The sequence below is a fragment of the Ascaphus truei genome, chromosome 5 (assembly GCF_040206685.1).
Source record: "Ascaphus truei isolate aAscTru1 chromosome 5, aAscTru1.hap1, whole genome shotgun sequence".
Classification (NCBI taxonomy): domain Eukaryota; kingdom Metazoa; phylum Chordata; class Amphibia; order Anura; family Ascaphidae; genus Ascaphus; species Ascaphus truei.
The window spans coordinates 112,564,572-112,584,800 of NC_134487.1; the positions used below are offsets into that span (position 1 = coordinate 112,564,572).

The following is a 20,229-nucleotide window of genomic DNA, read 5'->3' on the forward strand; positions in this document are numbered from 1 at the left end:
AAGTGCTGAGGACATCTCTCATCTTACAAACCCCAGGGACATTTTAGGATTGCATTGCTTTTGTGGTGTTGTTTAAAATGGTATTTGAGGGATAACTACAAAAAGATTTAAAGACAAATGATAGAAAATAAAGCCTAACATCGCAGTCCTTCCTTACTATGTGAGCCAAGGAAAAGTGGATATTTTATTACTTAACAATATACTTACAGTAGATGTTGTTGTCTTTACTTCCATGTGGTAGCAAAGGCAAACCAAATAGCCCTTATTTTTATTATTTTTATTATATATTTATAATGGGTCAGCATATTGTTCAGTGCTGTTCCATTCGGTAAGAAAACAATAACAATAAAATGATGTCTTTTTTTAGACAACTGAGCTGTTGCCTTGCCTATCGAGATGGGTGAATTTTTGGGGGGAGTGCTTTACTGTATAGAAATTCTGTGGTTCTTAAAAGTTTAATGTCACTGTTTACAGTACCTAGTTGGTAGCATGTTTATTATTCTATACAGTATTTGTCTATGATAGCCAAATCCTACTATTAATTACCACATACAGTACTGTAGTAGAAAGATACTATTAATTAAGTATTACTACTTACTCTACTATACAACACTATACTATACATACTATAAATTAAGTATTAATTTAACCCATTCTTTCTTGTAATTGAAGAGTTTTCCCATTATAAGGGAGGCTAACAAGATAAAAGAGTTTACCAAGTAAGGCTCAGTGTGAAGGAAGGTATGATGATGTTATATTTTCGGATGAGTCAGTCGCCCTTGAAAGATTTGCCACTATTGCCTTCAGGGGAAAAAAAACAGAATAGGAAAAATAACCGTGTAGGAGCTCAAAGAGCGTAGACAAGGTGCCAGGCAGGGCAAAATCAGTATATAGTCAATTGAATTGGAGTTAACACCGGGTGTATATAAACGGGTAGGACTGTAATAAGGAGCCAGGTAGGTAACGGGTAACGCACGAGAGGGCTGCTAACGGGAAGATGAAAAGGTACTCACTCAGTCCCTGGCCCTGGCTGACCGCCCGGTGTGGAGTCCTCGCGACTCACAAGAATCACCGCTCTGCTTTCCTCCTTCCAGCTCCAGTCCTGTGTAGATGCGTCTCCCTCTGTGTCTGCGGCTGCTTCCGCTTCCGGTGGTGAACGCTGATCCTCGCGACAGTGACAGAGAAGGTAAAGGATCCGTGGTCCATCCGCTCCAGGAGAAAAAAAGGTAAGAACTCACCAGCAAGAGAAGTTAAAAACTAATTTATTGGACTACATAAAAACAAAAAATAGACAGTAACAAACTCTCCCACGCGTTTCACGCCCACTATGGCGCTTTCTCAAGGAGCGGATGGACCACGGATCCTTTACCTTCTCTGAAAAAAAACAGAAGTTTATTTAACACACCATAGCAGGCCTGACAGACAGGGCATGTTTTCGTATCCTTGCAGAGAGAGTGAGTTAACTCCTTCACTCCCTCACATTACTTAGCCCTCAGAGTGTAGCCAGGCGTACATTCGTAAATTTAAACATCCCCCTTCTTGGGACAAAGATCAGCCTCGCTTCGGAATCTTCTGGGTGATAGCTCCTTTTCTTCTTCGTTGACTTCCACTACATCAAAGCCCCAAACTACTCTTTTCTGTGTCTTCCACACTTTCTGACTTCTGATGAGATCTGTATATCTGGTTGTGGGTGCGTATGTCTGGGTTCAGGCTTAGGGGAGATCCCCAGCAGCAGGAAGGAGTAAATAGAGGTTGTGAATAGAGAATTTGTGTGGGTGTTTTTTTTATTGAGGGGTAACGAAGTTGCTGGGAGAGAGGTGTATAAATAATGGTGCAGTGGGGAGTGGGGAAGTTGGAGAGAACAGAGACATTCACGAAGGAGTGAGGAAACAGTAAACAGGAAAAGCAATAGGGAGATAAAGGAGAGACTTCCCAATTATTGGAGGATAGGAAGCATACAAATAATCACAGTATATCAAGTCAAGTCAAGTGCTCACAGTTGCAAAGTTGTTGTAGTGGTGCAGAGTCCAAATCTTCCTCTAATATTCACCCCTAATTTCAACTCCAAAATTAACTTTGCAGACACTTTAAATGTGACACTTAAGATGTGACAGATAGCCATATGGCTCAAGGCCAATATAGACGGACTTAAGTACTCTGATCACATGAATGTGACTAACAATTAAGGGAGGAGTTTGCCTAATCAACTCACAGAAACATACCCAAATAGTTAGATTTTAAATTCTGCTGCAATTGATTGATAGGAGAATTCAGATCACAGAAAAACACCTTTTTGAAGAAATGGATCAGATATTCAAAATGCATCCATGATTAAAGATACTGAAAGAAAACATCTGGAGATGATAACTCCAAAATTAACTCTGCAGACACTTTAAGTGTGACATTTAAGATGTTATACACAGACAAATAATAAGCACTGAGCGGGACAGCTACAACCCACAAGAAAGTCAATCGACTAGCAGTAGAGAGCATCCTTATTATGAAACAGACCAGAGAGAGAAACCAAGGCAATACACCACCGATTCATAGTTCCATGCAGGACAATTTGGCCCAGTATCTGAAGAGGAGATTATACAGGCGCTCCTCAAACTAAAACTAAGCAGCCAATGTGGACCCGACTTACTACAATCTAGGCTCCTACGACTTGGTGCCCCAACCATTGCCAAACCAATTGCGTCCATAGTCAACTCTATCCTGTCTGCAGGCCATATCCCTAAGACCTCGAAAACTGCCAGAGTTGTCCCAATCTTCAAAAGTGGGGACAAAAACACTGTCTCAAACTACAGGCCAATCTCACTTCTCCCAATTCTATCCAAAGTCATGGAAAAATGTGTCCACTCCCAATTAAGCGATTTCTATACCAAGACAAATTTCCCTAGCCAATTCCAATCTGGGTTTCGTCCCAAACACTCCACCGTAACTACCCTGCTAAAAGTTTGCAATGAAATCCAGTGTGGAATGGAACGGGAACAACTCACTGGTGCAGTATTCCTAGATTTTGCAAAGGCTTTTGACACAGTTGATCATGCTATCCTGCTAAACAAACTCCAGAGCTCTGAAATAGGGAAACATGCTTTAAACTGGTTTCAGTCCTACCTATCAGGAAGATCCAAACATGTGTCCATCTCAGGCTCTAACTCCAACCCCCTGGATATCACCTGTGGTGTCCCGCAAGGCTCTGTTCTGGGGCCCCTACTCTTCTCAGTGTTCATTAATGATCTTCCCACAGCTTGTAAGGAAGCCTCAATACACATGTATGCAGATGACACAATCCTATATGCACACAGCCATAGCCTCTCTGACCTTCAACACGTACTTCAGTCTGACTTTTTGAGACTCGAAAACTGGATTTCCCAAAACAAACTGTTTTTAAACACTGACAAGACTGTAACAATGGTATTTGGGACCAAGACTAAATTTGTAAAGCTTCCAGTGACTGAGCTCCAGATTAGAACCAACGCTAATACCACCCTAAAACTTGTCACTAGTTTTAAATACCTGGGCTTATGGTTTGACTCCCACTTAACATTCGGGATGCATATTGATACCCTGACAACCAAGACCTATGCCAAACTAGGGGTACTTTACAGGAACAAATCCTCCCAAAGTCTCCAGGTCAGAAAGCGTATAGCACAGCAGATGCTAATGCCAATTATTGACTATGGAGACATAGTATATGGCTCGGCTCCTCAAACCCACCTTAGCAAACTTGACACCCTCTACAATTCAATTTGTCGTTTTGTTCTCCAATGCAACTACAACACACATCACTGAGAAATGCTCAAAGAACTAGATTGGTCAACACTAGAGTCAAGGCGCAAAGTTCACCTTTCCTGTCTCACCCTCAAATACTTTCTGGGCAAGCTACCCAGCTACCTGAACAAGCTCCTCACCCCTACCATATGCAGCACCTATCACCTGAGATCAGACTCCAAAAGACTATTCATGGTCCCAAGGCTCAACAAAGTATCCGGACGTTCCTCCTTCTCCTTCCGTGCACCCCAAAACTGGAACAACCTACCAGAGACTCTCACATCCACCACCAGTTTAAGTTCTTTCAAATCTAAGGCTGTCTCACATTTTAACCTGGTCTGTAACTGTTTCATACGCTCATAATATATATTTTCTTTAACTGTGCACGCAATGTCTTGTATATAATGTATACCCTGTTCATTTATGTAACTGTACTTGTAACCATGTATTATTTGTTTTACTCTGTGCCCAGGACATACTTGAAAACGAGAGGTAACTCTCAATGTATTACTTCCTGGTAAAATATTTTATAAATAAATAAACATAGACATGGCATTTACTCCCCAACAAATGGAGGCGGGTCCACGTCTTACATGGTCAATAAATGGGAAAAGTGCAATAACATATCGGGAAGAAAAAGAAATTATGATTGGTCCATTTTTTAGTTCTTATTAGGAATTTATTCGATTTTTTAAAAATTGGGGGTGGTGGCAGGGGCGGGGGCGGGGACAGGGGCGAGTAGCTTTTTTGGTCGGGCGAGTAGTTTTTTTTAATAATTTGTCAAGCCCTGTTTAGAGTGATAGATGGATAGATAGATAGATAGATAGATAGATAGATAGATAGATAGATAGATAGATAGATAGATAGATAGATAGATAGATAGATAGATAGATAGATAGATGCTGTTTTTGCATTTACTTGAAATTAGGTATTTGTGAATTATTGCATATTAATTTGTGAACCATTTACTTTTTATAATGCACACATTTACACAACTGAGATTATCTCCTATGACAGATTAATGCTCATATGATCAATGCTTATTGTTTATTATGCGATTACTATTATTTACTTTTTCTGCTTTACAATAGGTATTGAAGCACAAGTTTTATTATTGTTTATCTTTGTCTTTAATAGGAAATATATATACAAACATATGTTTATATATATTTATTCTTACAAACACTGCAGCAGAATATTTGGATAAAATGAGATGTTTTCGAAAACGTTCAGCAATACCACTCCTAGGAGTCCTAATAATTTGTCTGCTATTCATGAACTTGTATGTTGAAGATGGATATGTTTTGGTAAGTTTTAATTAAACCTATAACACAGACACTATCATTATATTTGTGTGCATCAACTAACATTATTAGCCCTTAGCTGCCAAATGGACATGACTGGAATTAGAAAATAATAAAAGCAAACCTGTAATAGATATGCAGCGTATATATGGGTGCGAGCTCTACCTTGGATTTAAGGAGAATAGAGGTTACGAAGAAGGACCACACAGTTTCCAATGCACTATAGTGCATCCATTTTGAGGACATTGACAAAATGTTGACATGTGTATGGTATTTCTTGTTATACTCTCAAAAATTTCCAGAAATCATTCCATGGATTTTTATCTTCCCAACTAGTTACTGTCAGGGTTCTGCTCGCCACAAACCAGGACCGGACCGCGAGGCTGAGGTGGGGTTGTAAAAGCACCGACCTGAGACCGCGCAGGCTGATCCGGGTTGCGCAGTTCGTAGTCGTATGTCGCAGGATCAGGATTGGAGAAGACAGAGTCGTCGTTGTACAAGCCAGGGTCAGAACAGGAGACGTCAGGATAAACATTGTCCATGCAGGAGTTCGGCAACAAGGAGGTAGGAGAGACCCGCTTTAGCTTAGGAGCGCGGGGTTGGCCTTTGCGCGAGCGACGACCATGGCCCATGGTGCTGGTCACAGGAGATGGTAGGCAGACCAGAATAGCACACCGTCTTGCTGTACGGGTGCACCAGTGCTACAACGCAAAAGTCCTGAGCGGGCAAGGGAATCCACTGTTTCAGCGCAGGAACCAGGACACGGCCTCTCTATATTAGGGAAAGAGTAGGCCCCAGGAACCAGGAAGCTGTAGATACAGGGAAACCTCCGCTTCAGTGCAGGAATCCAGGAGACTGCAGAACGCAGGGACGAACCTCTACTTTAGTGCAGGAATCCAGGAGGCTGAAGGACGCAGGGACGAAACCTCTGCTTCAGCACAGGGGAACAGAAGCTGAAGGACGCAGGGGAAACCTCCGTATCAGCATAAGGGAACAAGCGGCTTGAAGGGAGCTGAAGGATGCAGGACGTAACCTGGAATCAGCATCGGAGAACAAACGGCTTGAAGGAAGCTGATGGACGCAGGGCGGAACCTAGCATCAGCAAAGAAGAACAAGCGAGAGCTTGTGGCAAAACAGTTGACATCCAGTTAGGACTATGCTCGGCCAGGAGCATTATGGGCAAGCAATACTTAAAGGCCAGCGGGCCAATCCCCGGCGGGGGTGTGAAGGTCCTGCCCCTAATGAGTGAATGCAAGTATAGTTTGCAATGAAAGGCTGCACAGCTGCAGTAGATACCAGAGGGAGTGTGTATTGCTTTGAGTGAATCCAGGCTGCAGCAAACCTCAGGAGAGCTGATCCAGAACTGCACCGGTCTGCAAGGTAAGGCAACCAGTAAACCATGGAGCGGATTCCTTACAGTACCCCCCCCTTCACACGAGACCTCCGGGCGAACATGAGCACTCATAGAGTTGGAGGACTGGGAATTGTTGCTGAACAGTCTAGGATTGGGGTTAGAGTCGTACTCCAGTGACTCATGATTAGTCCTTAGTGTACCCCCACCCCCCGGTGAGAACTGTGGCCAGACAGGACCATCCATGGGCCTTGGGGACATTGAGTTGTTCCTAAAATTCTTTAGGTAGAAAGGGCACCCGTAAACGAGCAGTTCTTTAGTGAGTACAGTTCTAAGAAATAAGAGTAGTAGAAGAAACATCCTTGGTACATGGCTCGCCCCGCAAAATGACTTGGAAATCCAGGGTTGTGAAGAACCAGAGGGTTCCAGAGCAGAAACGGCAGAAGAACCCTTACAGGAAGCCCAGTCTTTAATAAAGGAACCTGAATCTAGGATCAGCGGCCCTGATAATTGATCGAATACACCAGGAGGAACTTTGTAACAGAAAAAGTCTTGGCTGACCACTGCATGTTGAAATTTGCGAGAAATTTTTCCTCTAGAAGGCTCCCAGGTAATGGTTAGTAAGGGTATAGGCTGGTTGGAAGCATCTCCCGGTATTGGTATGGAAGGTGACAAGGCAAGCAGTAAACCCGGCATAGGGACCGAAATCTTGGGATACATACAGAGTATTTCCAACTGAGAGGAAATAACAGGGGCAACCGAAAATTCCGAGGGACAAAACCATGGTTTAGCAGGAGCAGAGAAGCGAACAACAGTAGAGCTCTCTAATACTGGGAAATCTTCATTGGGAGAATATATTGTCAGTGAATCAGGAATAGTCCTTGGGATCTTCAAATCAGTAGCTTGAGAAAAAGGCAGAGCCAGGGTAGTGGTGGGAGGGAAGCTAACATCAGAATCTGGAGTCTGTACCTCAATGACAGGGCCCTGAGAATCAACAAGCAGCAAGTATGAACTATGAAAACTCTTAATGACATGCACCTTAGGAGTACAAAGAGTCTTCTCTAAAACTGCAATGGCCCTAACCACAGGGGTACCTAACCTGACAAAAACATGAATTGGTGTGTTTTCTAGTGCAAAATCTCTGATCACAGGACTCCTAACCGATAGTGAGGGTATCTGGGTTTGATTAGAGAACAAATCAGATGTATTGATAAGTGACATAGAAACACTTACTGAGATTCTAAATTTGCTGGACATGTGAGAAAAAATACCCTTTAAGACAGGAGCTTTAATTTCTTCCCAGAGTAACCCCGTGTTTGCTGGGGCATATTTAGACACAGTACTGAGGGACTGGGTTTCAGCAAAGGCAGGACAGCTAAACAGCTCAGAGTTAAACCCCAGGACTTGTAATATATGCATGGTGACCTCAGACAGTACTAAGGGAGTGACCACAGATATGCTGATCCCTGGAGAATTAGCCTGGAGAGAGAAATCAGGGGGACCCCCAGACAGGATACTCCTTGTAGAAAGAGCTTCAGAATCAGAAGGGGAATCATTACCTCTCAGAGTCTCAAAACTAGAAAGACACAATTCAGCGAAAAGAGAAAGAGTGTGCAAGCTTTTTACTAATCTATATGGAAAAACGTCACTTTTGGGAGAAAACCGTGCGTCAGCAAACATTCCTGGGAACATAATATGAACCCCAGGAGAGACATACAGACTACAGTATGCCTTTAACCCTAAGCTTAAAGAGGAGGAGAACTCAGACAGTACACGGGGGTTAATCATAACTGTACTGGTCTCTGAAGTAGGTATTTGGTAAGGGATGTCTGGGAAACCAGAACTTACTGCAGACTCCATAATGTGGGAACTATGCGCTGAAGCAGGGATCACCGCTATGTGGGCGACAGGCTGGTTCAGTGAAATACCCGGGAGAAGGAACTCTGTGACTAAGCTTAGGGAAAAACCTGACTCCTGAATACATTTAACAGGAACCAGAACTTTAGCCGAAGTCTCCGGAGACGAAACTGCGGAAACTTGAGCTGAAGCAGGGGATTTATAGCAAAGAATATCTAGAGACTCCGTACGGTTATGGGAATCCCTCAATGCAACCTCTGCTGTCTGACTTGTGGACTCATTCTCTGAGGCTACAACGAAGGCATTAACTTGGAGGCAGCAAGAATTTACAGGGGTTAATGCAGACATTGCCTGAGAGTAATACATATGTAATTTTTTCTCTGTATTAGGAGAGACAAGGGATCTCTCCTCTGGAGCTAGGGGCGTGCCCGTGGCTGGCAGAGAACAGGGAATTATCAAAGGAGACTCAGAGAGCTGCCCCTCAGGGGTTAATACAGAAATGACCCTGGGAACAGAACTTAGGGATTCTTTCTCTGACGGGGAAAGTACACAGGACTGCCTAGCAGAGGTTAAAGCTGGAAAACCCTCAAGACTTAGAGAGAGCTATTCAAAGCTAGAAATAGGAGAACCAAGGGACTTATTCTCTGATACAAGAACCTTAGTGTTAGTTAGTGACACATGTGTGTTCTCCAAGGGGACCTCACAGGACTGATCGGCAGGGGTTAATGTAGACATATCATTAGTGTCAGGGAACCCAGGCATACAATCAGAGCTTGGGACTGTGGCAGTTGCTACGTTGGGAGATATTGGTAATAGTTCTGTTTGGTCATCTCCCGGAGAGAGAGATACGTCCCCCGGTTTAGCAACAGGACTGGTAGCTGAGGGATACCGCCAAACGACGGCGTGAGCGGCTAAGAGACGATCCTGTTTTAACAAGCAATCATCCAATGCACGGGAAAGTACATGCAGCGTCTCGTGAGCGAGAGCCACCATGACGGAAGGTTCCGGGAATACTATAGGAATGTCCAAGGATAAAGTCAGGGCATTGAGTGTACTACAGGCGTTGACCAGATCCTCAGGACTCAGCTCCTCCCCAGTTAAAGGGGAATCAGGGGAGCAAGCAATGTTAGCAATGGCCAAAACACTGGCCAGATACTGTTTTAAGTCTCTGAGGCAGTAAGCCTTATAAACCAGATTCTTACGGCATTTCTTTTGCAAGGGAGTCAAGCCCTCCAACATAAACGGATCTTCCATCAGAGGTATTATATCGCACAAATAATTATCCTCAAACTGGGACTGGTCTACAGGCTGGGACAGGTTTTTAGGAAAAAACTTACCAACCCACACCTCAGCGGGGTCCGAGTTTGTAGGGCCGAGCATACTGTCAGGGTTCTGCTCGCCACAAACCAGGACCGGACCGCGAGGCTGAGGTGGGGTTGTAAAAGCACCGACCTGAGACCGCGCAGGCTGATCCGGGTTGCGCAGTTCGTAGTCGTATGTCGCAGGATCAGGATTGGAGAAGACAGAGTCGTCGTTGTACAAGCCAGGGTCAGAACAGGAGACGTCAGGATAAACATTGTCCATGCAGGAGTTCGGCAACAAGGAGGTAGGAGAGACCCGCTTTAGCTTAGGAGCGCGGGGTTGGCCTTTGCGCGAGCGACGACCATGGCCCATGGTGCTGGTCACAGGAGATGGTAGGCAGACCAGAATAGCACACCGTCTTGCTGTACGGGTGCACCAGTGCTACAACGCAAAAGTCCTGAGCGGGCAAGGGAATCCACTGTTTCAGCGCAGGAACCAGGACACGGCCTCTCTATATTAGGGAAAGAGTAGGCCCCAGGAACCAGGAAGCTGTAGATACAGGGAAACCTCCGCTTCAGTGCAGGAATCCAGGAGACTGCAGAACGCAGGGACGAACCTCTACTTTAGTGCAGGAATCCAGGAGGCTGAAGGACGCAGGGACGAAACCTCTGCTTCAGCACAGGGGAACAGAAGCTGAAGGACGCAGGGGAAACCTCCGTATCAGCATAAGGGAACAAGCGGCTTGAAGGGAGCTGAAGGATGCAGGACGTAACCTGGAATCAGCATCGGAGAACAAACGGCTTGAAGGAAGCTGATGGACGCAGGGCGGAACCTAGCATCAGCAAAGAAGAACAAGCGAGAGCTTGTGGCAAAACAGTTGACATCCAGTTAGGACTATGCTCGGCCAGGAGCATTATGGGCAAGCAATACTTAAAGGCCAGCGGGCCAATCCCCGGCGGGGGTGTGAAGGTCCTGCCCCTAATGAGTGAATGCAAGTATAGTTTGCAATGAAAGGCTGCACAGCTGCAGTAGATACCAGAGGGAGTGTGTATTGCTTTGAGTGAATCCAGGCTGCAGCAAACCTCAGGAGAGCTGATCCAGAACTGCACCGGTCTGCAAGGTAAGGCAACCAGTAAACCATGGAGCGGATTCCTTACAGTTACACAGTAAAATAGCAATAACACTAATTGGATAATATGATTAGATGATACAGTATTTCCAATCTTATTTCAAATCATATGCCTGCTGTCTGTTTTTATCCATGAGAGATGTGCAAACTTTATTTGCAAAGCAATAAAATTAAAATGTCATTAGAACTTTGACAGAAATACCCAAGTCACATAACCAATGTTACCAGCACACTGGTCATGTGACTTTGCAAAAACATTCAAGCAAACTTGCTTTTTTTTGTATGAAAACAGTTTGCAAAGCTCAGCAAATTTTGTCATTATTGCAAACAGCTCTCACATCTCTAATCCATGGACATCTGGTGGTACATGCTTAACCTTATGTAAAATGAGTAACTATATTTCTGCATATGTTTTATTAACTTTACCGAAAATTATGTAGAGTTATTCTTATTCATAAAACTGTAAAACCTTGTCTTAGAAAAGATTTTAGTTCCATTAATTTAAATAAAGCTGGTCTAATCTCCAGGATGGTACAAGCGACTTCACAGCATATTGAACAGAGTCCAGAGTGTTTTTTTTTGTGACACATTTTTTTTTACTTTGTGTCATTGATGTAGGAAGAAGACAAACGACTTGGAGATACATCCACTCATCAGCTGAGTTCAGATCGATATGTTCATAAAATTAAAGATTTATCTAACGTCTCATCATCAATAAATGTAACCTACCGATTTTTAGCTGGGATACCATTATCAAGAAAAAGTATGTACTTATATATTTTAAACAAGGTTTTATTAACACAAAGAAAAATAATTTGTTCATGATTTGGGATTTTTTTTGGCAGAAGTGTGGGGGGGAGGTAGGCACTCATTTATGCATTGGGGGGAATTAAAGATATGCAAAGGGAGATGTGTACATGGGTTTTATAACACACACCAATGTGTCTCTGATATACATATGTACATTTATACATAGAGGTAGAAATAATAGGGGAATACACATCAAATAGTACAGCTGTTGATGGAATATTCTGGGGGAGGTCAGTACCTTTTCTCACCTTATCTATCATGGAAGCCAAGAATCATACCTTAACTGCATAACAATTTGCAAACTGCTTAAGGACTTGCCAAGACATCCTCAATCCTTGACTGAGGTTGAGAAGTCCCCGATAGCTGTGAGGCACAGCATCTTTTTTTCTGAACTTTGAGACCCCATAGCTGAACTGTGCTATACTTAAACCCTGGCCCCTCTCCCCTCCAACCAGTTATTGTTATATTTGTCTTTTTGATTCACTGTAAAATTCAGTCAATTTAAACATGGCCACTTGGGATGTCCAGTAGAAAGCCGCAATGACATGCCCCAATGATGTTGCAGCTTCCTATTGACCCATCAGAGCAAGACTTCAGTGACAGATTTTTCTATTTACTGAAAGGTATCAGCAAATTGAAAGGCCCATTTCATAGGGATTGGAGGGGGTGATATCTCTGGTGATAATAGTGCAATTCAGGAGGACTTATACTTATATATATAAAATATATATTTAAAGAAGTTGAATAGGGTAATTGAGGTTTTGCTAGATAATTATGTTACATTGTATTGGAGTTAAAGTTATGTGGATTTACATTGATGTCTATGACATCTGGAACTTCCTATTCATTGCCATAAACAACATCCCCAAAGAGGCAACATAGCAACTACATGTAGCCCATGGACCCCCACCCGGTCGCAGATTGGCCCCCCTAAGGTGTACAGTACCTGGGTCTGGCTACATGTCTGAGTGTGGTGCATACCTGCTGGCAATAGGAGGGCCTGAGTCTCCCGCGATGGTATGGGGGATGACAGGATCAGGTTTCTGGGGTGAATGCCTTCGTTTCATCTAGTGGTGCAGCGCCTCCATCTCTGGTAAGCCCCAGGAACGCGGGGTAGAATCCTTCCAGAGAATTCCCACACAGGGAAGAGAGATTCCAGTCTCACACGATAGCTCTTTCTTAAAAGCAACAGGTCTTTATTCACCAGCAGCAATAACAGCAACAACAGCAGCAGTACGTTCAGGCAAGTACAGGTTGTCAGCTCCTCCAGACCGCTCTCCCTCAGGATGGTCTCTTTCCCTGCCACCACCCCAGGCCACGGGCACCCAGGGTGGGGCCAGCTTTTCGCTCACCCCCTAAACAGGGTGAGAGGAATTGGTCCACCTCCCTAACTATACTTCCATCAGCTCTACTCATAGGCTGCTGGCTTCTCCTTCTCCAACTGGACACTCACTAACTACTCAGTCACAGAGTCCTCTGCAACTGAACTAGGACTAACTCTGAACCAGGACTGACACTAAATAGGAAGTGCCCTGCTCTTTATGATTTTGGCAGGCCCCTCCCCTGTGTCTCTTGCCTTGACACAGGGTCAGGTGGCCTACCTTCACCACTCAGGGCAGGGCTTAAAGTGGGGGAAACCCATGATAACTTCTGGCAGCCTGCCCTTACCAGGGCTTATACCAGAAGGAGGAAAGACATATAGTCCAATTTCTTACCAGGGCTACATACAGATTACACATTTTTTATGAAATGTTTTCAACTTCTATATGACCTATTTAATATACTCTAATATTGCATGCTGAATGGTTGCATACACTACAGTTACTGTTTCTGAATGGGACTACCATTGTGTAAATCCGAACAGGCTGCATCAGTCTTTAAGAAATGGGCAATTAGAGTACACAGAATCAGTTACTCTCCCTTCTTGGCGATCATGCGGCTTTTATTTTAATAACACAGTATTGAAGCAGGGAGTCTCCGGAGCTGAACGCATTCATTTCAGCCTCGGGGATACCTTGCTTCCAGAGTTAAAGAACCCAGTATGGGTACAGGTATCTCCGCCACGTTTAAATGTCCTGGTCACGTAACTTGGGACATTTAAACATTGCAGTTACCTATGCCCTCAATGGGAGCAAAGATAACCTCAATGGCAATAAATGATCACCCTACTACCCACCCCCTCTACCCCCAACCCCCCAACACATACTGTATAGTAATTGTCAAAATCCCTATTATCCAGACCTTGATAATAGCGCATTTTTCCATAAAAAAAATATTACCCAGCCAGCATATAGTAAATAAAAGCTGTACTTTCCCCTGCCAGGATGAAGGCCATTCTCATCTTCCTTGTCTTCAGCGGGCAACGAGAGTAAATTAAAGAAAACTAACTACTGGACTGTAACTCCTTAATCACCATAGTGATTATTAACTGCTATAGTAATTAAGGGGTTAACCCCCTTCCCACTACCCACTGGGAGTCCTAACCACCCTCCCTGTGTCAGGTACTCCCATTGATCGCCACACTGGTAAAACTATGCCCATAATAAGGGCATGTATTGCCACAATGGCAATGAATGGGCAAGCTAAAAACGAGAGAAAAAAACCATGACATAAAATACATTTAAATAAAAAGAAACATTTGGCAATAAACCTATTGATTGTCACTGTGGTAAACCATGCCGTATTGTGTATCACAATGGCAATGAATGGGCAAGCCAAAAAATCTGCCACAAAATCGGCCAAAAAACACATTGATAGTCAATGTAGTTATCTATACTCTCAAAAAAGCATAGATAAACACATTTCCAGTCAATTGGCATACTAAAAAAAATACACAATTAAATAAAATACAATTAATTCGTTTTTTACATTTACCGGGATGCATATTCAACCTCCTCATCCAACAGCAGAAATAACTCTTGCCCCACGGTGCACTGATCAGCATGATGTGAAGAAGTCCATGATCCTCAGTTGCTTAAAGTGGAGGTGAAGATGAAGAACACTTTGGGAACTGAAGATCCCTGAAAAGATACCATTTTCTAGGAAGGGGCTAACACATGGCTGTGTGAGTATATGTTTACATACTTATATACCCATCCCATCCCCTGATCCCTGAGTGAGATTTTGCTCACTGCAGGGCTGTTACAGTCTTGAAAAATGTTTTATGTATTCAACATTGTCTGACTGACATTGTGTCATATATATTTATATATCTTTATATATCTATTTCATATGTGGGCTCAGCACCTCCTCCATTCTACCAACGCTTGAAGTGGAGGCCCCGGTGAGTAGTTTTTCTTTCTGCTTTATTTTCTTCATACTTCTCCAACAGGTCCAGGAGAAGTTGATCTGACGGCTTCCTGGGGTCAAATTAGATGTGACAAGCCTTATATAAGGTCTGTGATGTCACATTTGACTGACAAATTGTACATCACCAATCCGATTGGTAGATGTACCATGTGATGGCTTCCTTTTTTGAAGGGATGTGACATCACCAAAAAAGGTGGGAAGCCAGCCAATCAGATAGCTTGCCTCCCTGCCTTTTTGGTGACATCATATCACTCGAATAAAGGACATGGTACATCACATGGTACATCCCCCAAGCCATGTGATGGCTCCAACTTTAAGACCCATCTTAAGACATACTTGCTAAAGAAGCATATGAGTAGCACCATGGCTAAAACGATACATGATACATAAAGCTTGGCCTCCTGCAGACGTACTTACCTGAATGCCCTCCTACTGTCGTTGTATGTTCTCCCCACCAATTAGATTGTAAGCTCTTCGGAGCAGGGACTCCTCTTCTACAATGTTACTTTTATGCTCGAAGCACTTATTCCCATGATCTTTTATTTGTATTATTTGTTATTTATATGATTGTCATGTGTAATACTGCTATGAAGCGCTATGTACAATAATGGCACTATATAAATAAAGAAATACATACATACATACATTTTGGCATGATGTGCTCACCACAAACAAGGCGTTACCGCGGGGCTGAGATGGGGATGCATATAAACACCACCCACAGCTGCATGGGCGCATCTGGAGTGTAGGTTGGTCGAGGTAGCCGGGTCGGGGTTGGCGATGTACGGATAGTTGATATACTTGCCGGGGTCTGGGTTGGAGAGGTACAGATCATTGCAGGTACTATTAGCCAGGTCCGTGTTGCAGAGAGGAGAATGGTCGCTGTACGGATGCCGAGGTCAGGGTTGGAGAGGTGAAGATTGTCGTATATAGCCGGGGTCAGGAGTACAGATGAGCAGAGTCCAAAACAAGCCGGTTAAATGACAGAGAGTTGCGAACAAGAGGAGAAGACAAGACTGCAAGGCTAGGAAGCAATAAACACAAAGGAACATTGAATTATGCTCATTCAATGTGCCAGTGGCAGAGCTGAGCATATAAGGAGGAAGGCAACCAATGAGGCAGGAGGTGCAGAGAAGGTGCGTCCGAAGTGGTGGCTACTATTGGCCATTCTGTAATGCAGGACAGGTGTGGGGAGGCGCCATGGTGATGAATGGAAGGTGCAGGTCCTGCGCGCGCTGGTCGCGCACTGCGCATGCGTGCTGCGTGGTGCCGATGCATAGGCAGAGTCCAGGGCCAACCAGAAGGAGCATATACAGTAGCTGCATATCAGGCGTGCACGTGTGCCCCGCATGGGGGGTAGTCCCCGAGGAGGTGCCAAGGCTGATGTGCTGCGTGGGAGAGGCGGAAGATCCGGAAACAAAGAAAGGTAATCAGGGAGTGTGTTGAGGGTGGCGTGACTCCCCATTCCTCACACATTTATTTTGCTGAAGTGACATCATCTTAAAAGGAGGGTAGGATATTCTACCTGTTTGACTTGCTTCCCTCCCTTTAAGATAATATCACATAATATCACATAATTTAAAAAAATGAAGTAATCACATGGTACATCTACCAATTGGATTGTTGATTTACCATTTGTCAGTCAAAGGTGACATCACAGGCCTGATAACAAGAAACTGTCGGATCAACATCTCCTGGACATTTTGTTGAAGAAGAACATAAATAAGAAAGAATAACTACTCACCGGGGCCTCAACTGAGGATCATGGACTTCTTAGCATCATGTTGATGATGATCATTGCATCGTGGGACAAGAGTCGGTGCAACTTTTGGATGAGAAGGATGAATATTCATCTGGCAAAGGTAAGAAACACATTTATTGCATTTTATGTTTTAGCTTTCCCTTTCATTGCCATAGTGGCAATCCATGCACATATTGTGAGCAAGGTTTACCACTGTGACAATCAATGGGTTTAGCTTGCCCATTCATTGCAATAGTGGCAATCCACACCCATGTTGTGGGCATGGTTTAATACCCGGTCAATCAATGTATTTTTTGGCAAATTTTTGCATTTTAATGTAATGTATTTTATTTAGTGGTTGTTTTTCATTTTTAGCTTGCTCCTTCATTGCCATAGTGGAAATCCATGCCCATATTGTGGGCATGGTTTACCACAATGGAAATCAATGGGTAGAGAGGTGGAGGATAGGGGAGTGGCCCCAGGGAGGGTGGTTAACCCGTTAACAACCATAGTAGTTAAACGCTATGGTGTTTAAGGGGATACAGGTCAGTAGTTACTATTTTATTTTACTGTCAGTGCCCACTGAAATCTAGGAGGATGAGGATGGCCTTCATCATGGCAGGGGTAAGTACAACTCTTATTTACTATATTCTGGCTGGGTAGTGTTTTATTTTTAATGGGCAAATGCGCTATTTTCCGGTGGAAGGAGAGGGGGGGTTGGGGTAGAGGGTGTGGGTAGTAGGATGCCCATTCATTGCCATTGGGGTTATATTTGCTCCGATTGAGGGCATAGGTAACTACACTGGAAATCAATGGGTATATTGGCTAGTATTGATGTTTGTATTGTATTTTAATGTTTATTGGGGTAGAGGGTGTTTGTGAAGGGAGTAGTTGCCTCTGGGTGGGTTGTTAGGCCTCTTATGTGGGTATATGAATTGGTTAACCCCTTCATTAACTTAGCGGTCACTACCTCTAAGGTAATGAATGGGTTAACCCCTCCCCAACCATCCCATAGGCCTAAACACCCACCCTGGGGCAACTAACCAACTAACCCCTTCACCCACCCCCTTTAATCCCAATAAACCAGGTACTCTAGTTTAACCCCTTCATTGCCTTAGCAGCTAGCTACTAAGGTAATGAAGCTGATTTTATATATTTTTAATAACACAGTATGGAAGCAGTGGGTCTCCGGAGCTGAACTGCATTAATTTCAGCCTTGGGGACCTCCTGTTTCCCAACTTACAGGTCCTGGTATTGTGTGCCGGTATCTCCTGCATTGTTTAAATATCCCACATCACATGATCGGGACATTTAAACATGGTGTACATACCGGCACCCCATACTGGGGCCTGTAACTTGGGAAGTAAGGGGTCTCTGAGGCTGAAATTAATGCTGTTGTAAAGGGAGAGTGGCTGATTCTGTCTACTCTCAATGCGCGTCTGTTAGAAAGGGCCACAGCAACGTTTAGATAGTTTCCCTATAGGAAATAGGTTTTTATTTTATGATTTTGTTTTCTTAAATGCTTAGTGTACCCGTGGTTTAAGTGGCTTGTGGAAAAAAAACCCGCTGAAGGTTGAGGGCTGAGTGTTTGTCCTTTTCTACAAATTTAACCCTAGAAGACTGTGTCACAAAGAGCTTGGGAAAATGGCAGCACTACATAAAGGGAGGAGTTTTGCCACAATATATATGGAAACAACAAAAGGTGTGGAGAATTACCCGGTAGAACTATGGTTATTCTCCACAAAAGAGCCCCTGATATAGTGTACTCTCCTAAATAATATTATCAATATATACTGTGAGGACTGGTCTTAGTGGGAAGATAATGAGCGTGGTTGAATGTATTATTATAAAAATGACCCCTTATGTAGACAGATAAATGGACTTAGTTAAAAATATAAATCTTTAATAAACTTAATGTTAAAATTAAGTGGGGTATAGAAAACTCCTCAAAACAAATAAACACAGACTTGTGTATTTGTAATAGACACCCTTGAGAGATCGTAGTCTCTCTAAAATATACCCTCCTTGGTGTTAAATGTGAACACTACAATAATATTGTCCTTTTACTAGTAAGACTTGTAAGGGTATATAAGACACTGTGAGCAAATGGTATGCGTGAAATGAGTCTACTATATTCCGTGTTGTTGAATCATAGAAAAGACTTGATAGGCTCCTTACATCTACAGTAGTAGTTGTTTCCGTTAGGTATTGTATTATTGTATATCCCAAAGATCTTAGTGATTATATGCTGTATTGATACTACATTCATAGATTAGAGCAATCACAGTTAGCAACAGTATAATGCTGTAGCTAGTGTGGAATTGGTACTTAGCACACATTACACAATGTTTACCAAATTGTGTCTATTGAGCATTCCCTGGCGATCACAGAGTATAGTAATTACACTTCAAAGCAACCACAACTGGCAACAGAATAGTGTTATTGATGTGGTTAGACTGGTACTTAGGTGCAAAGTTAACAAACACACATTAGCCATGCCCGGTAGCACTCCTTTTGACATGTATATACATACCGTATATATGTTTTGTGCTAATTTTGGGTGGTTTCTGAGAGTTTGCTGGGTATACGTGTGTTTGTTAACTTTGTTTTTTTAATCAGTTAGTGTTAGGACCTGCAAACCGATCATTCTTGAAAGTGGCTCACAAGCTTATACACTTTGGCCAAAGGGTTATCTAAATTATTTTTTCAAGAGATATATAGGTATTTGACGGTGTATTTTTGTCACATTGGATGTTGCTCTGGACTTCTTTTTTTCTTGTTTTATTCAATTAGCCATGCCCAGTAGCACTCCTTTTGATACATATATATATTTTGTGGTAATTTTGGGGCGTTTCTGAGAGCTTGCTGGGTATCTGTGTGTTTGTTAACTTTGTCCAGCTGGTCTCAGCTGTTTTGGAGGTTAGTGGCTCTTCCCACCAAGGGTTTAAAGCACGCCCCACCCCACCTTCCAAGTAAGCATGTTTTCTTTTCATGCAGCTGGTTGTGACAGGTTCAATTCCAGGACCATCCTTCCTCTAATTATAGAGGTAAATAAGGATTTTAATCAGTTAGTGTTAGGACCTGCAAACTGGTCATGCCTTGAAAGTGGCTTGCAAAGCTTATACGCTTTGGCCAAAGGGTTACTGAATTACCCTTTTTAAGAGATATATAGGCATTTCACTGTGTATTTTTGTCACATTGGATGTTGCTCTGCACTTCTTTATTTCTTGTTTTATACATTTATATTTACCTTGATTAGACACCTTGAAAATTGGGTGGCAGTGACCCAATGTTGATGCAAGGGGTGTACTGTACGTAGATGTTTGATTTGATCATTGAAGATAGGATCATTTCATACCTGAATAATAATTACGCTATATTGTCTATATACCTATATATTCTGCATGTAACTAGTTTAAATAAGGAATATTTATTTATTTATTTATAAAATATTTTACCAGGAAGTAATACATTGAGAGTTACCTCTCGTTTTCAAGTATGTTCTGGGCACAAAGTAAAACAAATAATACATGGTTACAAGTACAGTTACATAAATGAACAAGGTATACATTATATACAAGACATTGCGTGCACAGTTAAATAAAATATATATTATGAGCGTATGAAACAGTTACAGACCAGATTAAAGTGT

The 20,229-nt window shown here is 42.9% G+C and overlaps 1 protein-coding gene across 1 annotated transcript in view; it reads left to right on the forward strand.

The window, feature by feature from the left end:
• Positions 1-20,229, forward strand: part of MGAT4C (MGAT4 family member C) — a 90,726-nt gene that overhangs the window by 10,368 nt on the left and 60,129 nt on the right. Inside the window, exons 2-3 of the mRNA XM_075598951.1 lie at positions 4,912-5,081; positions 11,336-11,480. Coding sequence (XP_075455066.1) covers positions 4,983-5,081; positions 11,336-11,480 — 244 coding nt within the window. The 5' untranslated portion in view covers positions 4,912-4,982. The remainder of the gene's footprint in view (positions 1-4,911; positions 5,082-11,335; positions 11,481-20,229) is intronic.